The sequence below is a fragment of the Moschus berezovskii genome, chromosome 4 (genome assembly GCF_049115385.1).
Source record: "Moschus berezovskii isolate FMDL1 chromosome 4, NW_MosBer_1.0, whole genome shotgun sequence".
In the NCBI taxonomy this organism is placed as follows: Eukaryota; Metazoa; Chordata; class Mammalia; order Artiodactyla; family Moschidae; genus Moschus; species Moschus berezovskii.
This window is the reverse complement of record NC_142463.1, coordinates 89,143,947-89,164,752: the sequence shown is the minus strand read 5'-3', so window position 1 is coordinate 89,164,752 and position 20,806 is coordinate 89,143,947. Positions and strand designations below refer to the sequence as shown.

At 55.1% G+C, this 20,806-nt stretch overlaps 1 protein-coding gene across 3 annotated transcripts; it reads right to left on the bottom strand.

Moving 5' to 3' along the window:
- Positions 1 to 657: 657 nt before the first annotated feature.
- On the bottom strand, positions 658 to 20,426 carry CSF1 (colony stimulating factor 1). Of its 3 annotated transcripts, none has more exons than XM_055403767.2 (9): positions 20,154 to 20,422; positions 16,854 to 16,976; positions 15,509 to 15,571; positions 13,854 to 14,024; positions 9,760 to 9,907; positions 7,572 to 8,572; positions 7,016 to 7,068; positions 6,634 to 6,692; positions 658 to 2,778 (listed from the first exon to the last, which is right to left on the bottom strand). In XM_055403767.2, the coding sequence occupies exons 1-8, from the start codon at positions 20,190 to 20,192 to the stop codon at positions 6,647 to 6,649; spliced, it is 1,644 nt and encodes a 547-aa protein (XP_055259742.2). In that variant the 5' UTR covers positions 20,193 to 20,422; the 3' UTR covers positions 658 to 2,778; positions 6,634 to 6,646. The 3 variants fall into 3 exon arrangements, with proteins under 3 accessions (XP_055259742.2, XP_055259743.2, XP_088691682.1); XM_055403768.2 differs by having other exon boundaries at positions 7,572 to 7,702; XM_088835556.1 differs by lacking the exon at positions 7,016 to 7,068 and having other exon boundaries at positions 20,154 to 20,426.
- Between the last annotated feature and the right edge of the window lie 380 nt (positions 20,427 to 20,806).

Below are 20,806 nucleotides of genomic sequence, written 5' to 3'. Positions count from 1 at the left end.
CCAGGGCTGAGAACCATTGATTCAATACTCTTAACAGTGGGGAGCCCCCCCACCCCTTGTCCCAGCCTTGCCCGGGGTGTGTGTTTGGGCTCTGCTGGGCCTTCAGTCACTCTGGACCTTCCCAGCACCCCGCTGCCCCTGAAAGGCTGCATCCTCGGTGTCCTCTCCAGAAGGACGCTCAGGACTTAGGGCCACTCACGAAACTTGCTGGCTGTCTTTCCTTCTGCCAACCTCCCCTTGTTCCTAGTCCCAGACAGGGCTCATTCACCTCAGAGCCTGCTAGGACCTGGACAGTAGAGCTAAGTGGTCAAGGAGCCTCATCTTTATGGGCCCCTCGGGCCCTTGGACAGAGCCCAACCAGCCGTTTTCCTGGGCTGGGCTAGGCTGTGCTGGGGCAGAGGCTGGTGGCCAGGCATGAGGTTTGGCTGGTTTTTGTCCGTTTTTCCTACTAAAAAGATATGCAGATGAATGTGTTTGGGACAGCGATAATGCAGGAGGTTTTAGTAACAAGAATGGAACTTGGAGACAACCTTCCTTCCCCAAGTATGTTGAAAAATGCTTTCTGAGCTGGAGCTCCCCCAGTAGCTACTGGCCACTCCCCCCTCCCATTTTTGCCACCCACACCCCAAAAGCAACTTTTTCCATGACTCACACATGGCAGCTTGTGCACTTCTTTTATTATTAAATATAAAAGCAGCTTCCTATTTTTTAAATAGATATTTAAATGACTTCATATAAAATAAATCACCACTTCCAAGTATAAAAACAAAATCTCACAGTGTGTGAGCCAATGTTCCCTCTCGACTTTCTCAGAGAAAAGAAGGGTTCCTGTGCGGGCAGCAGGGTAGCCACCCAGAGGGGGTGCGGGGCCCCTCCCACTCCTGGGTCACCAAGAGTGCACAGTTTCTGTGACGGGTTGGATTCGCTTTCTTGATCTTTAAAATATTGTACGTTCAAGGGGTGGGGAGTGAGGGAGGAACGTTTTTTCTGTGTGTTTTCTTTTTTTCCCCCTTCCACTTATAAATATGGAGTTTTTAGTATCAAATATAGAGTCTGTGACTAGGAAAATGGGCCTCCTGGGGAAAGTTCTCCACTGCCCTTTCCTCAGCTGATAGCCACAGGACAGGCAGGAACCAGAGGACCCTCACTTGCAAGGGCAGGAAGGGAGGCTCACAGGCCCCAGTCCAGCGGCCAAGTCCAGCAGGATCTCCTGGTGGAGGACCCAGAGCAGCAGGAGAGGAGGCACACAGTAGCACAAAGACTGAAGGCAGTCTACTGGCCTGTCACCCCATGCCCAGAACGCAGAGTCGCCGCCACTGGCCGGCCGAGGGAGCTGAGGCCCTCAAGGCAGACTGGAAGCAGCTGCCTGGACTCTCCGAGTCCCTGTCCCACCCTGGCTCACCTGGTTAGAGAGATGATGCTAGTGAGGGGTGGGGCGAGACTGGAGGGGGTCACTGCCTCCCGGGCTCCTGACAGGGACACCGCTCAGCCCAGGTGTCTGCTGACAGCAGCCTTTGGACTGTGGTGGGAGCAGGGGCCTGGACAGGGAGAGAGGCCGGCCGGGGGGATCAGGGGCGCTGACCCCTCGCCACGCCTCAGGGGCCAGCCCTCAGTTTCAAAGACCTGTTTGCCGTCAGAGCTCACCCTGTAGTCTCTCTCTCTGTGTCACTCCCTCCCCTCCTTTTCTCCCTCCTTTTAGTCATGTCCCTTTTGGGAATGTCAAAGTGCAAGATGCAGAAACCTGGGTGAACAACGCAGCCTAAAGACCAGCTCTGGCTGCTGGCCCCGGGAAGTTCTCCCACCCTGATCCATCCCAGGGAGTCAGAGCCGGGTCAGCAGAAGGTCAGGGCTCAGGGGCTCCCTCAGTCGACAGGCGAGGCCAGCTCGGGCGCTCAGTGCAGGAAGCTGGGGAGAGGCTGGAGGAGTGGGAGGACGGACAGGTGTTTGCTCTCCAGGATGGATGGGGCAGGCTGTTCAGCAGGCAGGTTCAGTATTCACAGTGCGATGGTTTCCTTCAGAGGAGAGGCTCTGCACGGCCTCCTGGAGGAGCTCTGGCAGGGCTTGGGGGACGGCGGGGCAGAGGCCAGCGCTTGATCTTGCCCTGGGCATCGCAAGCCAGGCCAGGCAGGTCCTGAGGGCCGGGTTGGCATCCCCTCTCTGCCTGGCTGCCGGCAGAGGGCACTGAGGCAAGTGGAGGGTACAGACCCACTCCGGGCGATCAGTGCAGACCAGCAGGCCCTGAGGCCTTCTCTTCCCGTCTTCTGGGCTACACGCCTTTCCGGGAAATCCAACAACGCTGTCCCGCCCTGTGAATCTCATGCTTCTCTCTCTGGAGACAGGTCCCTGCTTGTCGGTGCTGGGATCCCTTGGCGGCAGGCAGGTCCTTTGACATGAGGGCTGTTCCATTCCTCAGTGCCCACCCTGCTCTCCCATGTCCCGTGGGCCTCCGGGTCCCTAGAGGGGAATGGGCAGAGGACACAGCCCCTGAGGGGCAGAGGGTCCCCAGCTGGGCTTGGCAGCCTTCCCTAAGCGGATGGGAGCCTCCAGGGCCCCTGATAAATATCAGCAGCGTTGGGGGCATCCTCCAGCCCTCTCTTAGTTAGTCCAGAGTCTGAGGGTCAAGGGCAGAGGCTGGCTGCTCTGGTCTAGCCCTGCTCTCCCGAGTCCAGGAGCTCTCATGGTGGGCAGGCCACATTCCCGGGAGAATGGTTGGGGAGGGGTGGTGGTGGCCGTCCCCACAGTATCTCCTCCCATGGAGAGACTGTCCTGTGCGCCCAGCTGTAGGGGAGAGAAAGAAAGGCTGTCAGCTGAGTGGGAGTCAAGGGAGGGGTCGCTGAGGACACGGGTGGGCGAGCTAGAGCGTTCCTGTGGGCTGCTGGTGGTGCTGCAGACAGGACTTCCTCCCATCCTTTCCCTAGCCTTCCCCGCCACCCCAGACACCGCAAGGGCCCTGGGCAGCTTTCTCTGGCGGCAGCCCAAGCCGCTGGACAGACTGGCCTCACCTCCTACCTCCTCCTGGGGAACCAGGGACCACAGGGGGAGGTAACAGGGCCTGGCAGAGGTCTGAGTGGAGCTGGGATGGGCATTACTCAAGTGGAGGGGTCTACTAAGGAGGGAAGGGGGCACTTGAGGGTCCTTAGATGCACCACCTCCCCCCCCCCCACCCTCCCTCCGCCCCACCATCAAGACCATCTCACTATCTTTGGTTTAAAAAAATCAAGAGCGAATCCTGCTAACTCTAGCAAAGAAGAGGAATTTCTCATTCCCACTCCACACCATTCATCACAGAGGTCATCACACACAATACTCAGGGCAGGAGGGCAGAGGTAACTGAAGGGAAAGAACTGGAGGAAGTTCCAGACAAGGAAACTCCCACCCTGCCATTTGGCTTGCTAAGCCCTATCAAGACAGCCTCCTTCCGGATGGGCCAAGGGACCTGCCTCCCTGCATCATGCATAGGAGTCAGGGCCCTGCTGTCTCCAAGCCTTCCCCCATCCTTGTCCTCAGAATGCTTTGTTCCCAGAGCAGAAATCCCCTGGACTCCATCCAACAGTTTGACTTTGGACCCTGTGCGGAGCTTCCCTCCCTGACTATCCCTGGGCCCTACCAGCAAAACCCGTGATGGATAAGGAGGAAAGATGGGGCCATAGCTTCTGGCTCCCAGCCCATTCCCATGCTCTGGAAGGCAGGCGGGGAAGACCATAAACTGGACATGAGCCATGCTCGGTATGGCTGGGCCACAGGCCCTGCTGAGGCCAGAAGGGAAGAATAACCAAGTGGGCAGGCTCCAGTCCACTGCCCCTATTTCTTGGTGCCTTGGAGTGCAGGGTCAGGGTCCACATTTCCTTTCTGAGGGTCCCTCTCTCATACCTCTACCTCTGTGTTTCCCCCTCTCATTAGGGCAGCAGTCTTCAGTTGGGCCTAAGGCTCCTGCTGCCTGGCCTGGAGACCACTTTAGGGCAGGATCCAAGTAGGGGTCTGTATGTGGCCCTGGCCCTGGATCACTCTCTAAGTGAAATCTTAAGGGGAGGAAGAAGAAAGCTTGGGAGGGCCTGAGATTAGGCAGGCAGAGGGCCAAGGCCAAGGAGGGAGGCGGGCGACCAGTCAGAGGGTGGTGCAGCATTGAGCCATGACGTCCCCAGGGACCTTGTTCCGTCCTCTGCTTGCCAGTTCTGAGGGGTCTGCCTCACTCTCACAATCCTGCCAGTGTCCCATCTGACCCATTTGAGTCCACCTTACCAACAAGGTGGACCCCAGGAAGTGTTATCTCTTTCACATGTGTCCCACATGTGTTATATCTTAAAGAAGGAAAGTGAAGTCGCTTAGTCATGTCCGACTCTTTGTGACCCCATGGACTGTAGCCTACCAGGGTCCTCCGGCCATGTGATTTTCCAGGCAAGAGTACTAGAGTGGCTGAGTACTGCCATTTCCTTCTCCAGGGGATCTTCTCAACCCAGGGATCAAACCCCGGTCTCCCACATTGTAGGCAGACACTTTTACTGTCTGATACTGTTCTCTAAATAAGCTCCCCTGGTTTTGAGCATTTGGTATCAGTCAGATACCCTATCTCTCGGAGTGGCCCAGACCTGTCATTCTACACATGAGAAGGCCCTGAAGTGCTGGCCTGCATTTGGCATGGGGTGTGACTAGAAATGTGAATGGGTTCTCCAGCTAGTCAGCCAGCCTGACAATCGGCAATTTAGGTAAGCAGCCAGCTAATCGGTTAGCCAATCAGCTTCATCAATCAACTAGCTAGTTAGGCAGTGACTATCTAGTTAGTTGGTCAGAGTCATCCATCCAGTTGGTCGGCCAGTCAGAATCAACTAGTTAGCTAGTTAACTGGTCAACCAGAAGGCTGGCCAGTTAGAGGCAGCCAGCCAGGGTCAATCAGCCAGTCAGCCCTGAAGTCAATCAGTCAACATCTATTGAGTTCTTATTATGAAGCATGAAGAGGCCCTCTTTGTTTAGGACTCAGGATAGAAAGGAAAATGCAAAAAAAGTAGAAGACACAGTCCCTGTGCTTCAGGGGCTTACAGACTCCTTAGGGGTACTCATACACATAAAGATTTTTAAATGTATGGAAATAAACAACATCCAAGGAAGTGCAAATCAATAGAGCAAGTTAAATACAAAAAAGATGAGCAGAAACTAAAGGAGCAACCAGAGGATGAGGAGACCATCGGGAAGAGCTGATTCCTGCAGGCAGATTGTGGTTTGAGGGGAAGGAAGGGAGGAGGGCTGCGGAGTGCCTGCAATTGGGGCACCAGGGGTGAGGAGTGATAAGAGTCACATGTTTATCAAATGCATGGGTGAGGACAACAGAAGACACTCACTGATGTGCAGGAGACATGCTGGGAGGGCTGTGAATACAGAATTAGGATTCAAAACAGTTTCAGTTGGCTCGGGTGAGGGGCTGAAACCAACAAGGTGGTTTTTTAACAAGGATGAATATAAATTCCTGCACACTGGTTAAAAAAAATTAAGTTCTCCAAGTACAGGATCGAGTCCACAGGTTTAGGGGAAATGAAATTAGAGGGTTCAATAGACCACAAGCTTAACATATGACAACAGAATGATGTGGTGGTTAAAAAGCCAAAACAAAAGAGCAGTGCAGTCTTAATTGGTACAAATAGAAGAACACTGTCCATATCAAGGAAGGTAACAGTCCCTCTGAACTCTGAGCTGGTCAGACAATATCGGGGAGCACTACGTCTAGAGCTGAGAGTCACATTTTCAGAGGGACATTGACAAATGAGTGTGTCCCAAGGAGGACGACCAGGATGGTGAGGGGTCTGAAAACCATATCATACAAGGACTGTTTGAGGGACTTGGCCACACTTAGCCTAGAGAATTCTTAAAGGACACATGGACATGTGAGTTTAAATATCGGAAGGCGCTCATGAGGGAGGATGGGGAGGGGGCAGGAAGCCAACTACATTCAAATAAGGAAGGACTTCCCCACGGTGCTATTGGGACAGGGCAGGGAGCTTGTCTGTGGCTGAGAGTGTGTAACCAGAAGCTGGCTGACTCCCCATCGGGGAGGCCCCTCTGCAGTGGGATTTTAGACCAAATGACCCCCGAGAGCCCTTCTAGGACCCTGCTTCTATGGCTCCATGGATCTAAAAGCAGGGAGGCAGAAATGGTCTTCGTTGGGAGGAAGGCTCCAATCAGGGTGCACACAGAGAGGAAGCTGGCAAGAGAAGTGTGTGAGGGGCTGCTGCTGGAGGAGCTTGGGAGCCAAGCTGAGAATATTGAGTTGAAGTGGTTGGTGATGCAGAGCTGCTGAAATTCCCCTGGAGGCTGAAGACTTTACACAAACAGTTTGGTTGCTCTGGGATGAAAGATGGCAGCAAAAGTCGAAGCTCGGTGCAGAAATAATAGCCTGATTCAGAATGAACAGTGCCTGGCCTCAGATGGGGTGGAGGGAGTGAAGCGGTGATAGGAGATCTGAGGATCTGGGGAGAAGAGGGTCGGCCAGACTTGGCGATAAATGGAAAAGGGAGTAGGAGAGAGAGAGAGAGGAGTCAGGGAGCCTCAGGGAAGTTGGCGGCACCACAAACAAGTTAGGGTGAGTGGAAAATTTGGGTGTAACCAGTTTTAAGGAGTGGAGAGAGATCCAGATCAGAGTCTTACCTTAGGATTCCGTCTACACTGGCAGCTCCTCCTGTCTGTCCTCCTCCCGGGTCAGGAGGCTGTGGGCAGAGCACAGGGCTGGTGTAAGACTTCAGCAGAGGCCAAAGAGTGAGGGAACCCCAAAACCCTCAACCACATGCTCCAGTCCTCTTAGATTTGGGAGAGCAGAACTGCCTAACCCTAAGAAGAAATTAGGAAAAATCCCAGATATCTAGGGAAGAAGAGACATGCTTCCTTCTCGCCACCCACCCCTGCATCCTGTTCTGAGCTTCATTTCCTTAGAGCAAGTGGAAGAAAGTCTCCTCCAAATCTAGATGGAAAATAGATGCCAAGACAGCCCCCTACCCCGTGCCTACCAGAGCTCCCTCCCCCAGACTCTCACCTGCCCTCTGGTTGCTCCATGGGAGAATCCACCATCTGTGGCTCTCGATGGCTCTGGGGGCAGAAAAGAGCTGACTCACTGAGGAGCTGGGGGAGGGTGGGGGGCCGTGGCCCCATCCTCAGGCAGGGCTGCCCTGGGGCTGTTTGAGAGAGTTACCCAGGTCTTCCCTCAGCCAGAGGGCCAGAGGGCTTCCAGAGGCCTCTCCTATCCCAGGGCTCCTTACCCCCCAGCTCTGCAAAGTCTCCGGGAATGCCCTGCCCTGCACAGGCATCACTGTCCGCCTCTGTCTCCCTTCCAGGTTCTTACCGCGCTGCAGCCCAGGAGGAACGTCTCCTACTCCTGTGCCCCTCCCTTCAGTCGATCCGGCAGCCTGAGCCTTCCCCGTTCTTGAAGAAACCCTCCACTTCAACCTCCACCCTTCTGTCCAGTCAACTTCCTGTCTCTCGGAGTCTGAAGAACCCAGCCTGAACCCAAGTCATCCTCTGCCCTGCTCCTGCGCCCAGACTGTGCCCCACCCCACGAGATGCCCTCCTCTCCCCCATGGGGCTCTTCTCACCCGCCGCCGCCGCCTGTAGAACAGGAGCCCGCCGACAGCCAGCAAGACCAGGATGACACTGGGCACCAGCAGGCGGAAGACAAAACCAGGGGGCTGGGGGTCGGAGGCGTCCTTGTGCTGCCGCTCATGGCCTGCGTCAGTCAAAGGAACGAAGTTAAAACGGGCCGGGCGCCTGGCCGCCCCCTCACTTGCTCGTCCTCCTTTCAGCTCTGCGGGACTCCTCCGATCCCTGGTGCTCTTCCTGCCTTCCAGCTCCCCAAGGGGCAGCACGTGGCCCCAGGAATGGCTTCTGGGGAGCTTTGGCTGAGAAGAGGGGGCCGAGGGACTGCTGAGGCCTCGCAGGCGCAGTGCTGGGGTCTTGACCAAGCCTGGCTCCTGGTGGTCTCTGGGCGAGGCAGAGGGACGGTCTGTCTTCTCAGGTGTGCGACTCCAGGCCTCAGTGTGTCTCATGGGGCCCAGGGTGGGCAGGCGTGTGCTAGCTGCATCCGCAAGCCGCAGCCCCTTTCCTGATCCAGAGGGTGCTGAAGACGCTAGGAGGATGTGACTGGGGCTGGCAGGCTCTGGCTGGACACTGCGTCCTCCCAGGCTGTAGGAGGAAAGCTCTGCGCCTTGGGGTATAGGACCCTCGCTAGCCTCTCCGGAGGCCTCTTCCAGCAGAGAGTCAAGAATGTCTTCCATCCCAGTGACAGGGGCTCCAACTGAAGGGCCGGGCTGAGGAGAATCTCCAGTGGGGCGGCCCTCAACACGTGGGGTCTCTGGCGACTCAAAGCTCTGGCAGGTGCTCCTGGGTGGTCGCTGCTTGGCACTGCTCGGGTCCGCTGTGCGAAGGGCCTGCTCTCTGGGCAAGAGGGAGCTGCCGTCTGTTGCCTCAGAGTCAGCCCAGGTCAAGCCAGCCATAGGGGCTGTGGAGGGGGTGGGGGACTGCTGAGGGGAGACAGAGGCCAGGTCACTGCCAGGGGTGGCTTTGGGGTACAGGCAGTTGCAATCAGGCTTGGTCACATCTGAAAGAACCACAGAGAGAAGGAGGGAGAAGGATGGGGAGGAGACAGTCACCAGCCTCCAGCACAGCTTTCCCAGAGGGCTGGAGAGGGGGTGTGGGTCTGGGGGGTCCCCTCAGGCCCTGACTCAGCCCTGGGGCTGAGGTGAGGACAGGACTGGAGCCAATGCTCATGACACAGGCTTTAGACAGGAAAAGAACAAACTGCAGGAAAAGAGCAAAGAGTGGGGTTTAGACACACAGGTTGGGGGAGGGGGTCAGGTAAGACCAGAAAACTGCCCTTTCTGGCAATCCAGCTGGCCAGACGCCAAGCCAGGGGTGACGATAGCCAGCCAAGATGTTGAGTAGTGGCCTCTAACACAAGACACCCTCAAGCCCCAAAGACACTGTTGGTTGGAAAGCCGAAAGGTGGTTTCATGCACAGCAGGAGGCTACGCAGCCACGACCACAGGCGGGAACAGGCTGGGGCTGGCATGTGGCCAAGGCTTGAGGACTTGGGGTTGAAGCGACGAGACTGGACTTGGCCATTGGCCGGTCGCAGGGCCTCAGCCCTTGCCTCGGGGAGCAAGGTTGAAGGTAGGCGGGTACACGTGGCACAGGACGCAGGGACGAGGACAATGCAGGGTACATATGTGCGCAGCTGGGCCAGCACTGCCAGGGTTTGAATGATGCTCAGACTTCAAATCCAATCTTGTCCCTTGAGGGGACACTCAAGGCGTCCTGGGGACTTCTGGAGCCAGACTATCCTGGTGATTCACAGCAGGGCTCCTGGAGCAAGCCCTGACTCCTGGATGGAGCCTCTGCTCTGTCCACGGAACCCCCCATACGTTCAGCCAGCCTGCAGAGCCAGTGGGAAAGCTGCCATGCCTACAGGGCTCTCTGAGAGGGCCCCCTTTTCCACTCCCTGATCTCACAGCCACCAGCTTGATCCTTTTTGATGCCTCGACATGCAGACATACGTAGGTGTGCATGCACACACATGTCAGAAAAGACATGTGCCTAGGACCACACGAAGCCACATACATACACAAAACAAGCACGACTACACACACAGGAGCACGAGTAGCAGCCAGGCTGCCTCCCAGGGGTCCCTCCAGCCTGATGCGTCACCCCCCACCCCCCCAACCCAGTGCACCTCTGTTCCACTCATCCTGCCCCAGTCCCACACTTGCTGGACCCTTCGGTGCTTACCATGACTAGAGCATTTAGCAAAGCTGTTGTTGCAGTTCTTGCTGAAAACATTCCAGTCCTTTTTAAGGAGATTTTTTGTTTCATTAAAGACATTCTTGATCTTCTCCAGCAACTGGAGAGGCGTCTCATGGAATGTTCGGACACAAGCCTGGAAGGAGAGCAGAGCCCCCTTGATGAGAATACGCGCTGGTCCCATGTCTCTAGCTTGTTTGTCAAACTTCCTTGGCCTTTCTCACATCCATCTTTTTTTTCTCTTGTTTTCTCCCTGCTCTCTACCCCAGTTCTTGCCTGGAAAATCCCACGGACGGAGAAGCCTGGTAGGCTCCAGTCCATGGGGTCGCAAAGGGTCAAACGCGACTGTGCGACTTCACTTCACTTTCACCCCAGTTTGTAGGATCCCTGTGTCCTAAGGTGGTGAGATTTATCATTTATTCATGGCTCCATTTAACACATAGTTATGTGCCAGCCATATGGTAACTATCGGGAATCGTGTAATGAATGAGAGAGAGGTGGTCCCTGGCTAAGTTGGACATTGAGTCCATCAGGTCACCAGCATTGTTACAAATGCAGTGAGTCCTAAGAAGAATTGTCTGAGAGTGTTTAACAAGGGGAACCAAATGAGAGCTTGGTGGAATCCCCAAGGAACTGACTAAAAGATGAGTAATAGTTAACAAGGAAAGGAGGCGGGGTTGGAGAGAGCTGTCCAGGTGGTGGGAATAGGCTGCGCAAGGAAGAACCTGAAATGTTAAAAGATGAAAAAGAAGGCTAGAGTAGGCTATAACACAGCCGTCTAGGAGGAGACTGGCCAGAGATGCAGCGCAGAGAGGTCAGCAAGGACCGGGTCCTGTGGGGCCTTGTTGGCCGTGTCAAGAACTGTTAACCTTATCCACAGAGCAAAGAAAACTTCTGGGGCATGTTGGGGAGGTGGGTGGAGCCTAAGACTCTAATCCTTTAAAGAGAGCATCCTTTGTGGTGAGGAGAAAGGCCAGGAGGAGCCCGTGGGGCTGTGGGTCCTGCTCCGGCTGGTGTATCTTGGCAGGAGAGCCCAGGCTGCCCCAGTCCTGTCTGCTGAGCTGCTATTTTCTCTGCTGCTCGTGGGACCTAGGCCCCCCACGCGCACTGGGGCTCTGAGAACATCACACTCCAGGTTTTCCTCCCTCCCCCTGAGCTGCTCCATCTCAGTCTCCTTACTAGGCTGCCCAGCTCCCCTTGGCTTCCACAGGCTGGCGTTCCACTCACCCCAGACACTGTGCCCATGGCTTCATTGCATCTCTAGCCCGCCTACTGATGACTCCCGAGTCCTTCCTTAAACTGAGCTGCACAGGGAAGAACTATGGGCTTTACTAGGCACTGAAGTCCTTGAAAGCACCACTGGATGCCCAGGGGCTGTGCACAGTAGGTCCTCAGTAAATGTTTATCAGATAAAGGAGAGAGGAACGCGAGAATGGGAAGCCCCGGGCTTGGCTTCATTACTCACCAACTCAGAATCACTGGCCAAACGAACTTTCCAGCTTGGGCTCTCTCCTCATTTGTCAGATCAAAACGACAATCCCTGCCTGCCTCCCTGCCAGGGCAACTGTAAGGAAGAGGTGAGCTCTCTTCCTTTTGTCTTTCTTACAAATATTTGTGTTCTTCATACCTGACCTCATACGTCACAGAGAAAACAAGGACAGAATGTCCTGGTGTCTACCTGTCTCAACAGAGGCAGTGGCTTTTTGCCTCCCAAGCTCTGAATCCCTCCCCTGCCAGCTCCTCAGGAGACCTGCTCCTCTAGCTTCACCTGCTCTTTACCTTCCAGCATCCCTGCAATGTGCAGGACAGGTGGCTTGCTAAAATACAGATTCCAAGGCCCACCCACAGACCGAGTGAATCAGACATTTCTGGGGGTACATACTGTGAATTTGCGTTTACATTTTTTTTAAACTAGAAGTTATTTGAGTTTTTATTTGTTTAAAAGGAAAGGTGTTTTGGAATTGGCAATTTTTAAATGAAGATTTCCTTTTGCTTTTATTATTAGCCACATCATACAGCATGCAGGATCTTAGTTCCCTGACCAGGGATTGAACCCACACCCCTTGAAGTAGAAGTGCGAGTCCTAACCACTGAACTGCCAGGGAAGTCCAGGAATCTGCATTTTAAACGAGCTCCACAGATGATTCTTATGAACCTCAACCCTGGAAAACCACAGATCTAATACTTCTCTTATTTAAAAATCTTTCCTCTCTCCATCCCAGCCTCCCTCCAACTAGCTCTCTTTTTCTACATTTTTTCTGAGCCAGGCTCTTCCACAGTGCTGTCTCCACTTCCTCACTCTCTGTCCACTTGCTCTGGCACCTGCCTCCAACATCCACGTTGCCAAATCCATGAGACACTTTTCAGCCCTTCTCCTGCTTGACGTCTCAAACCTTGGCTGATAAAGGTGACTACTCTTCCCATCCTGAAACGCTCTTTTACATGGGCTTAGTGACCCCACGCTCCCCTGGGTTTCCTCCCACCCGTTATGCTGCTCTTCAGTCTCCTTGCCAGGCCCCCTTCCTGTGCCTGACTTCTAAATAAATGCTGAGATTCCTGGGCCTGTTTCTCTTCTCACAGTTGGCAATGTTATGAAGACCCCTAGCTTCACAGATGACCTTCAGACAGACACTGCTTCCGTCTGTCAATCACCAGCCAAACTCCAAACTCGTACGTCCACCGACCTACTCAACATCTCCACTCAGCCATTTCACAAACATCTCAAGCATAGTGTGCCCCAGCCTGAAACTCCTGCCCTTCCCCCAAACCTGCTCTGTCCCACTTCAGCATCACCGGAACTCTACGGGGCTGCAAACAAAACCATTGTCATTCTTCTCTTCCCTCAACTCCACACAGCCACTGCATTAGCAAATCCCCTGGCTCTTTCTCTAAACTCAGAAGGTGTCCCCTGGCCTTACCTTCACTGCACAAACCTAGTCCAAGCCACCTGGACTTGCACCTCCTGCTGGCTGCTCAGCCTCCATCCCTGAGCCCTACACACCCTTCCCAGCACAGCAGCCAGAATGTTCTCACAGCGCAGGTTAGACTAGGTCCCTTGGAGAAGGAAATGGCAACCCACTCCAGTACTAATGCCTGGAAAATCCCATGGATGGAGGAGCCTGGTAAGCTACAGTCCACAGGATCGCAAAGAGTTGGACATGACTGAGCAACTTCACTCACTCACACTTTAAACAAAATCCATTTTTTAGACCCAGCTGATCTGGGTCACCCAGCTGGGAGACCCAGGCTCCCACCTCCGTGGCTCTCTTGCCTTCACTCCCAGGCCTTGGCCATGCCAACCACGCTGGGAGGGCCTGAATGTGCGTGCTCCTGCTCACTTAGGGCTCTGTGCCCAGCGTTCTCTGTTCTGGAACACTCTGACCACTTTTCACGCTTTCTAACTCTTACTCATCTTTGAACCTCAAGTGAATATCTTTTTACTCAGAAGCCTTCCCTGTCTCTTCTTCCCCAGTGCCTTTTAAATCCGAGTCCCATTTCTCTCTTCTGGAGCCCCACATACTTCTCCTTCCTGGCTCTCTCCCTCACCTCCTCTGGTCTTCCCTTTCTGGTTTGCTTTCTGCAATGCAGTTATTGCCACTTTACCTCTACTTTATTTATGTATTTTGTTAACTGTCTCACCACCCTCACATCTAAGCTCCATGAATGTGGGGAATTTTGTCTGATCACAGCTGTTCCCCAGAGTCTAGAACAACACCTGGTACACAATAGACACTCATTGATTCTTTGTTGAATGAACAAACAGTCCTCATGGGTTAAAATTCTATCTATTGGTGTCATTGTTTGTTTAGTGACTGCCACCCTCACTTGACTATAAGCTCCCAGAGGTTGGGAACCATGTAGTTCCTGCTTATGAGGAACATCAGCAAGGCCTAGTACTGTCCCTCCTGCACAGTGAGTCCTCAGCAAAGGTGTGTGGAATGAATACATGAGTGAGAGCACAAGTGAGCAATGACCTGGGGCGAGGCCAGTGAGCATCTCTGTGCTTACGGGCAGGGATGGTACCACCACAGCCGCCCTCTGCCCTCTCTCCCTCAGTGCTCCCGGCTCCAGGGCCCTCCTACCTTATCCTGCTCATCATAGTCCATGGTGAAGCAACCCCTCAGCCTCAGAGAGAGTTCCTGGAGCTGGACAATGGCTTTGGCATTGGGGGTGTTGTCTTTGAAGCGCATGGTATCCTCCATTATGTCTTGCACCAGGAGAAATGCCTTCTTAAGGTAGCACACGGGATCATCCTGGAAAGCAACAACCTGGAGTTTATGACCTGGCTGATGCCACCTGGGAGCCCAGGCTCTGTGCCAGATGCCCCCCTCCCAGACAGACTGCCCGACCACTGCTCCTGAGGAAAGGACCATCCACTCCAGAAGACAGAGAACACTGCCCTCAGCTGGCTTTCACTCTCCCTTATTGGGATCTGACACTACTGGGGATTGCATTCCTTACGGATTCCCTTTCCTAGAGGGAAGGAAACGTGGATTCTGACCAGAGTGGTCCTTAGATTTCTGAAAGGTGAGCTCAGATTGAAGGTGCATAGGTAGGGTGGGTTCTGAAGAACTTCTCATTTTCTGTCTCTGACCCTCTTTTGACTTGCTTTCACAAGAAGCTCTTTACCATATGGCTCCTTCTAATCCTCCCAGCCACAGGGGTCCTGGAGACTACCCCAGGGTCCAAAGAATAACTTCAGTGTTTCGTCTCCCTAAAAAGATGGTGGCTGCCTCAATGAAGACTCTGCTTTAGCTCTGTATTCCTAGTACCTGGTCCAATAGGTTCCTTCTCCGGTTCTAATGGAAGTGTGTATGGGTCAGGTGTGCAGGAGCTCAGAGATGGGAGCAAACCCTGGCCATGATGGTGATTTTGTATCAGGCAAGAAGATGAATAGATGTGGCATAAAGGCTGGGGTGGGGACAGTTGGAAAGGCATTACAGGCATCAGAAAGATCACATGCAAAGGTTTGGAGGCAGGAAGGAACATAGAATGGGGGTAGTAGGTTGGGCTGTGTGATGGAGACTGGAACTTGTAAACCCAGGCTAGACAACCAAGGCTTTCCACTGGAGTGAGGGGGTCTCCAGGTTCAGGAAGGGCAGTGAAGACAAGTTGTGGCTCAGAGAGCTCCCCCTAGTGGTGGGATGAGGAGTGCACTGGAGGAGAGGAGGCCAGTTAGGCGGTTCTTGAAATTGTCCAAGCACCTGATGGGGTGGGGCCCCAGAGCCCAGGGATGTTGAGGAGTAGAGCCAGCATCACTCGGTATCTGGTTGGGCGTGGGATAAAGAGGAAGATGGAAAGGGCTGGACTGATCCCCTTGGTTGCTGGTCTGGCTGTTAGATGGAGGTGACGTCCTTAAGCAAAGCATGTGACCCAGAAGTATTGGTTTGCCTTAGGCCTTAGAGCCTGCCTTCCTGGGTTCAAATCAGGCCTCCACTGCTTCCGAGCTATGCCCTCTCCCCTGACCTTTCATAAACAAGATGAGTGAACCACATAGGCTCAAAAGTGCCTGACACATTGTAATACCTTGACATGTACCAAGCCAGGAAAAGGGCACAGCAGGGGACTTGAGCCCAGGACCCTGACCAACCCTGGACCCTGGCACCCCAGGCTTGGGCACCCAGGGGCCCTCACACACATACCCTGCACAGCTCTAGGATTTCTCCTGCCCACATACACCCACCCTGGTAAGTGCATACATATGGGCCCATGGGCTTTGTAAAGAGCCATAACTCACCAACTGCTCCTGGTCTACAAACTCGAAGGAAATTTGGCATGAGGTCTCCATCTGACTGTCAATCTGTAAGAGAGAGCAGGCTAGTGGTGGCAGGTGTCTGCAGTTCCACTGAGCTTGCCTAAGAATGGGGACTAGAGTTTCTGGATGGAAACTAGAGTTTCTGGAGTTTGATCCTCATCCACCTCCCCCAACCATACGTGAGAAGACAGAGCTAAGGCTAGGGGAAGACCTGTGACTTCCATACGGCCAGGGGAGGGCTGGAGAAGAACAAGAAGTCTCTGTTTTGTAGCTCCTACTTTATGAAGTCTAACAGATGCCAGTTTGTTATAAGGAAGAACTGTCTAATACAGGGTAGAGGACATACTCTCCTGTGGGGGGTAGTGAGCTCCCTGTCCTGGAAGGAATTTAAGCAGAGGTTAGACAAGCTCTAGGAATTCAGGATACATACGGACTGGGGCTAGATGCCCTTATAGGCCCTGCTGCCCTTCAGAGCTGTGGTTCTGTGATTCTGAGTCTCAAAGAATGCAGTGATTCTTGTTCTACTTTGTATTGCTACAGCAGCTACATACAGGGGGAAAAGCACAGGGGGTAAGAGAAACAGGAGGCAGCCCACAGGCCCCAAACTCAAGGCCCTGGAGCTGACCTTAGCCAGTGGGGCTCCACCCTGCCTTCCTGGCCAGAGGGATGGCAAATTCTCTTCTGAGCGGGACAGCAGCCATGACAGCAACCTGATTCTGCCTGGCTGAACCATGCTAGGAATTGTTGACATCTCTGCTGGCCTGATGAGAGTGAGGCATGGGCTCCTTCAAGGCCTGGGTAACCAGGCCATCCCAGCCCCAGGGTTCGGGCAAGAGCCAGGGAAGTGTTGGGGTAGGGCTGGGAGTTAGCCGGGAGCCTCCCTTACAAATCTGGCTGAGGCCCTGGTGCCAGGCTGGCAGCACATCTGGGAATCCAGGAGCTAGAGGCAACATTTTGACACAGAAGGCAGACGGGGCTGGCTCCTCGAGGGAAGCATCCCATCGAGGGAGAGCAGGCTTTACAAGCCTTTTCAGAGTCCTTGATGGACATTCTAGACCACCATTAACCCAGGCAACCAGCTAGAAGCCCACCCTGTCCCCTGCCTACAGGAGAGCTGGAGAGGGCTTCAGGTTTGGGGGTGGGGGTGGGGTCAGAGGCATTGACCTTTAGAAGGTCAATGAGAAGAACATCCGTGGAGCTAGTGGGAGCCACAAGCCACATCCTGCACGGCTGTACTCCTCTACCAACAACCCCTCTCTTTGGCCCTGTTCGCTGCCTCCGTTTCCCCAGTGGGGAGAAGTTGGGGTAGGCAGGGCCACACACTCACCAGCTGCTGCAGGGACAGCAGGTGTCCATTTCCAATCATGTGGCTACAGTTCTCCAACACCTCCTCGGTAGCACCATTGCTCACCAGGAGACAGGCCAGCAGCAGCAGAGGGCCCAGCCATGTCTGTGATAGAGAGGGCATCATTTCTCCCCAGCTCTCTCACACTCCCCAGGAACCACCCTGCCCTGCTGAGGATGGAAAAACAAGGACCTCAGACCTGCAGTGCTGTAGGCTCGGCCTCTCATCCCAGAATACAGCACTCCCAAAGCCACCTTCCTCAAGATTTCCTAAGAACCACACACAATCCTGCTCTCCCTTGATAACAACCCAAATGTCATCTCCTCCAAGAAGCTTTCCCAGATTAACCCAGGCCAAGCCATTCAACACACTGAATTTCTAATGAGGACATGGGAGTTGTGCCTACTAGTCTAAATGCCAGTCACACAGGAAACTCCTCAAATGCAGGACTTGCTTCTACCCATTATTCTGACTCTGCAACATCAAACACTGAGCCAGGCATCTAGGGAGCTGCCCACTCCTCTCAAGTTCATGTTCCTACATTGGCTGGCTTCCACACTTGGAGCCAGAGACATCTCTCTGGGCCCAGCCCTTCCTTCTACCTGATTCCATGCACGTCTGGCTCTGCTAATGGAAAAACCAGGGGCCCAAACTCAGATTCACTGGGAACCTATCCCGCATCACAGATCTTTGGAGCCCTGGGGGTGTGTGTCAAAAAGAGCCCAAGTGATTAATCAGAGACAGCAGTGCCAACTCTAGACCATCCCTGGCTGGCATATGCCTATCGGAGCCCCATCAGGCTCTGCATCCAGCCTGACACCTCTTACCATTGCAAGAACATCTTCTGAGATCTCTCCCCTCTTTCAGCACCCCTCTGACCCAGTAGCTGCTCGTCCCCAGAGTGATGGACAAGCTCCTGACACCCTGCCATTCCACTTCCCTCCTCCTTGCCAAGGTCCCCTTAGCCCTCTCCCTGGCTCTAGGTACCCCCTTCTCCAGTCAGAGGCAGAGAAAGACCCTTGGGCTGTCTCTCCCCAGCTGGATGTCACCTCCTGGCAGGTCTGGGGAAAAGCTGTCAGGGTGGGGTGTGGGCTGGTACCCTCATGGGTTCTGGGCTCTGCCTTTTAATTCAGATGCTGAGACAAATAGTGCAAACAAATAGCACACTGGAGGCTGTGAAACAGCCCACAACAACATGCTGATTTACATAGAACTAAAAGCCTAAAATGTTTGTCAGCTCTTAACAGGGAGGAGAGGCCGTGGCTGGGCTCCAGGGAGGTTGCAGGGAGGAGGGGCCACAGTAAGACCTTCAAAGATGGGGGGTGGGGGGGGTGGGGAGATGGGGCAGGAATGGGGGGAGTTGATGGCAGAGAGAGGAGGGGGAAGGGGGCCCTGGAGGAAAGAGGCTCAGGATGGCTCAGTGCCATTCAGCACTGGGGTCTGGTGGGTGCTTGTCTGACCTGGGAGAGGGAGACTGTGGAAGAGGGAGAAGAGTCATGGAGGGAACACTGGGCTCTGTTGGGTGGTTGAGGAGCGAGTTCTGGGGGGAATGGCTGTGCCAGCCCTCAGGAATCTGCAGTTCAGGACCCACAGGAGGAAACTGGGCCATGCAGAAAGTATGTCTCTGTCCCAGGTTGGTTGCCCCTGAGGCTCCAAGCCTCAGGTGTCAGTGGTTTGGAGGAAAGGGCCCATGGGGAAGGGGATGCTCAGGAAGACAGCCTTGCCACAGAGAGTTTAAGATACTGATGTTCGAGGGCAGCCAGGAGAGGGCAATGCTTAACCCCAAAGGCTGCCTGGCTTCTGGGGTTATCTCAGGTGTCAGTGTGGGGAGTGCACAGCCCCCATGTGGGGGCTGACTTTGAAGGTGGCCAAAGGGGACCAGCCCTGCACTGGGGGCCTTGACTTGGCCTCAGAGGAGGGGCTGGACAGGTACCCAAGGGTTAACACTCTAGCTTGCATCTGGCTGGACCAGCTCTTCTCCCGCTCTTTTCTTCTTCCCGTCCAGCAGCTTTGGCCTCTGGGGCAGCCCTAGGGATCTCTGCTTCAGGCTCAGAGAGACTCTGGGACACCTCGACCCAGCCACCCATCCTCACCTGCTTCTCATCCTGCCCCAAATTCCCCAGCAAAACGGTCCCTGGAGAGACCTTAGCATGAGGGGACCCTCAGGCTGCCCCTGTCTAAAATCAGCCTCTCTCTTGCCACATTTACCTTCCTCCTCTTTCCTCACCGTTTCTCACTTCCAGCCCCTATTTGTCTTGTTGCCCGTCACCTCGCCCTTCGTGACTTCCCTCCTAACCCCATCTCATCTCTCTCAGCTGGCTTTTCCTCCTCTTGGAAGGGCTTGTCCCTATCACCCTACTGCAACCTCCCTCCCTTATCCTCTGAATATTTTTCTGCTTCTCTCTCTGCCCGCACCCCCACCAGGTTTCTCCTCTAGAATTCCTCAGAAGCAAACCCATTGGCAGACCACTTACTGTTCATTAATGGAGTCACCCTGCACCATCTAGCAGCTGCCCCAGCTACAGTCCATGGTTAGGGCAGGGCAGCGGTGAACAGCCCGCAGCCCCTGTCCACAGTTCTGCAACCCCAAACCTTCCTTCCACCTCCTCTGCTATCATCAGGCCCAGGAGCTCCCCGACTGACTGAATCTGCAGGAAGATCCAGAGCCGGCATCAGGCAACCAGGTACCCCCCACCCCACAAACGGACTTGATCCAGCCACGCAAGTGCCCAACAGCTCCTGTGTGTGAGCTGGAACAAGTAGTGGCTTGCCCGGCTCCTTCCTTCTGCCTTGCATTCTGTAAGCTGGATGGCACCTGAACTTTCCCCATTGAGAAGCGCCCACTCCCCAGGCGGACCTAGAAGCATGCGTGTGGCCCGTATGAAATGCCCACTGGGCAGGCGCCACCCTCAGGCGCACAGCCATTCCGCCTCTCCCTTGGCGGTGGAGAGAGTCTCGGACGGAGCTTCTGCCCCTTGACTGCAAACCCCTCTTCCTTGCCCGCAGGTGGCTCTGTGTGCCTCTCCCTGCAATGGGGTAAGCAGTCTTCCCTTCCCCAAAGAGGTGCCGCAGCCCCAGGAGCAGCTGCAGGGCCGCCTGTGGTCCCAGCCCCAGCGAAAGAGGGGCCTCGCACAGTCGGCGTGCAGAGATGGGCCCGGTGCCGGGGGACGGAAGAGCCTCGGCAATCGGCGCGCGCTGGGGCAGTGGGCTCCGAGAAGCCGCGCCGCGCCGCCGAGCTCCAGTCCCAGTCCGGCCCGGGCCCGCGCCGCGGCGATCGCTTACCGTGGGAGGGCAGCGCCCGGCGGCGCCCCGCGCGGTCATACGGGCAGCTGGGTCCCGGCCGGGCGCGGCGGCCGCCCTCGCTCTGCTGCTCGCTGTCTCGATCTCCGGCCGCTGCAGAGTCCGCGCCCTGGCCGAGGGCCGCGCCGCTGACCCGGGAGTGCAGAGGGACCCGCGGCGGCGCGCGGAGCACCCAGACAAACTTTCACTTTCCCCGAGCCGGGCTCCACTGGCCAGCTCCTCGGCACAGCCTTTTAAGCGGACTTGTGAGGCATGTGGTTTATGGGAAATCACCTTGGACAGGCGCCAGACACACACACACACACACACAGGCGCGGGCGCACTGACACAGACACACACACTCCGGAGGCCCTCTGAACGCCTCCCCGCCCCCACCCAGCGGGCCGGTCTTCTCCGTTTGTCTTCCAGTCGCCCTGTGCGCTGTGCTCGAAGCCAAAGCCTTCAAGAGAGTAACGCGGGCTCCGCCGCCTCCCGCCCTCCAGCGCGCGGATTTTGGACAGAGCCTGGTCTTTCCTTCCGCGCTCTCCGGGCGGATCCGGTGCGCGCGCGCGCGCTCTCTCTTTCTAATATTTGTCTCAAGGGACTTTCCCTCTGGGTCTGAAAATTCCCAAATCTGAGCAGGAAATGGCTTGAGA

Excerpts from the sequence above, each read along its gene's own strand:
- CSF1 (XM_088835556.1), bottom strand. The coding sequence starts at position 20,192 with ATGACCGCGCGGGGCGCCGCCGGGCGCTGCCCTCCCACG. Across the intron at positions 8,573-9,759 it reads TGCTAAATGCTCTAGTCATG|ATGTGACCAAGCCTGATTGC; the intron begins GTAAGCACCGAA and ends TGGTTCTTTCAG. Across the intron at positions 6,693-7,571 it reads TCTACAGGCGGCGGCGGCGG|CCTCCTGACCCGGGAGGAGG; the intron begins GTGAGAAGAGCC and ends CTCTGCCCACAG.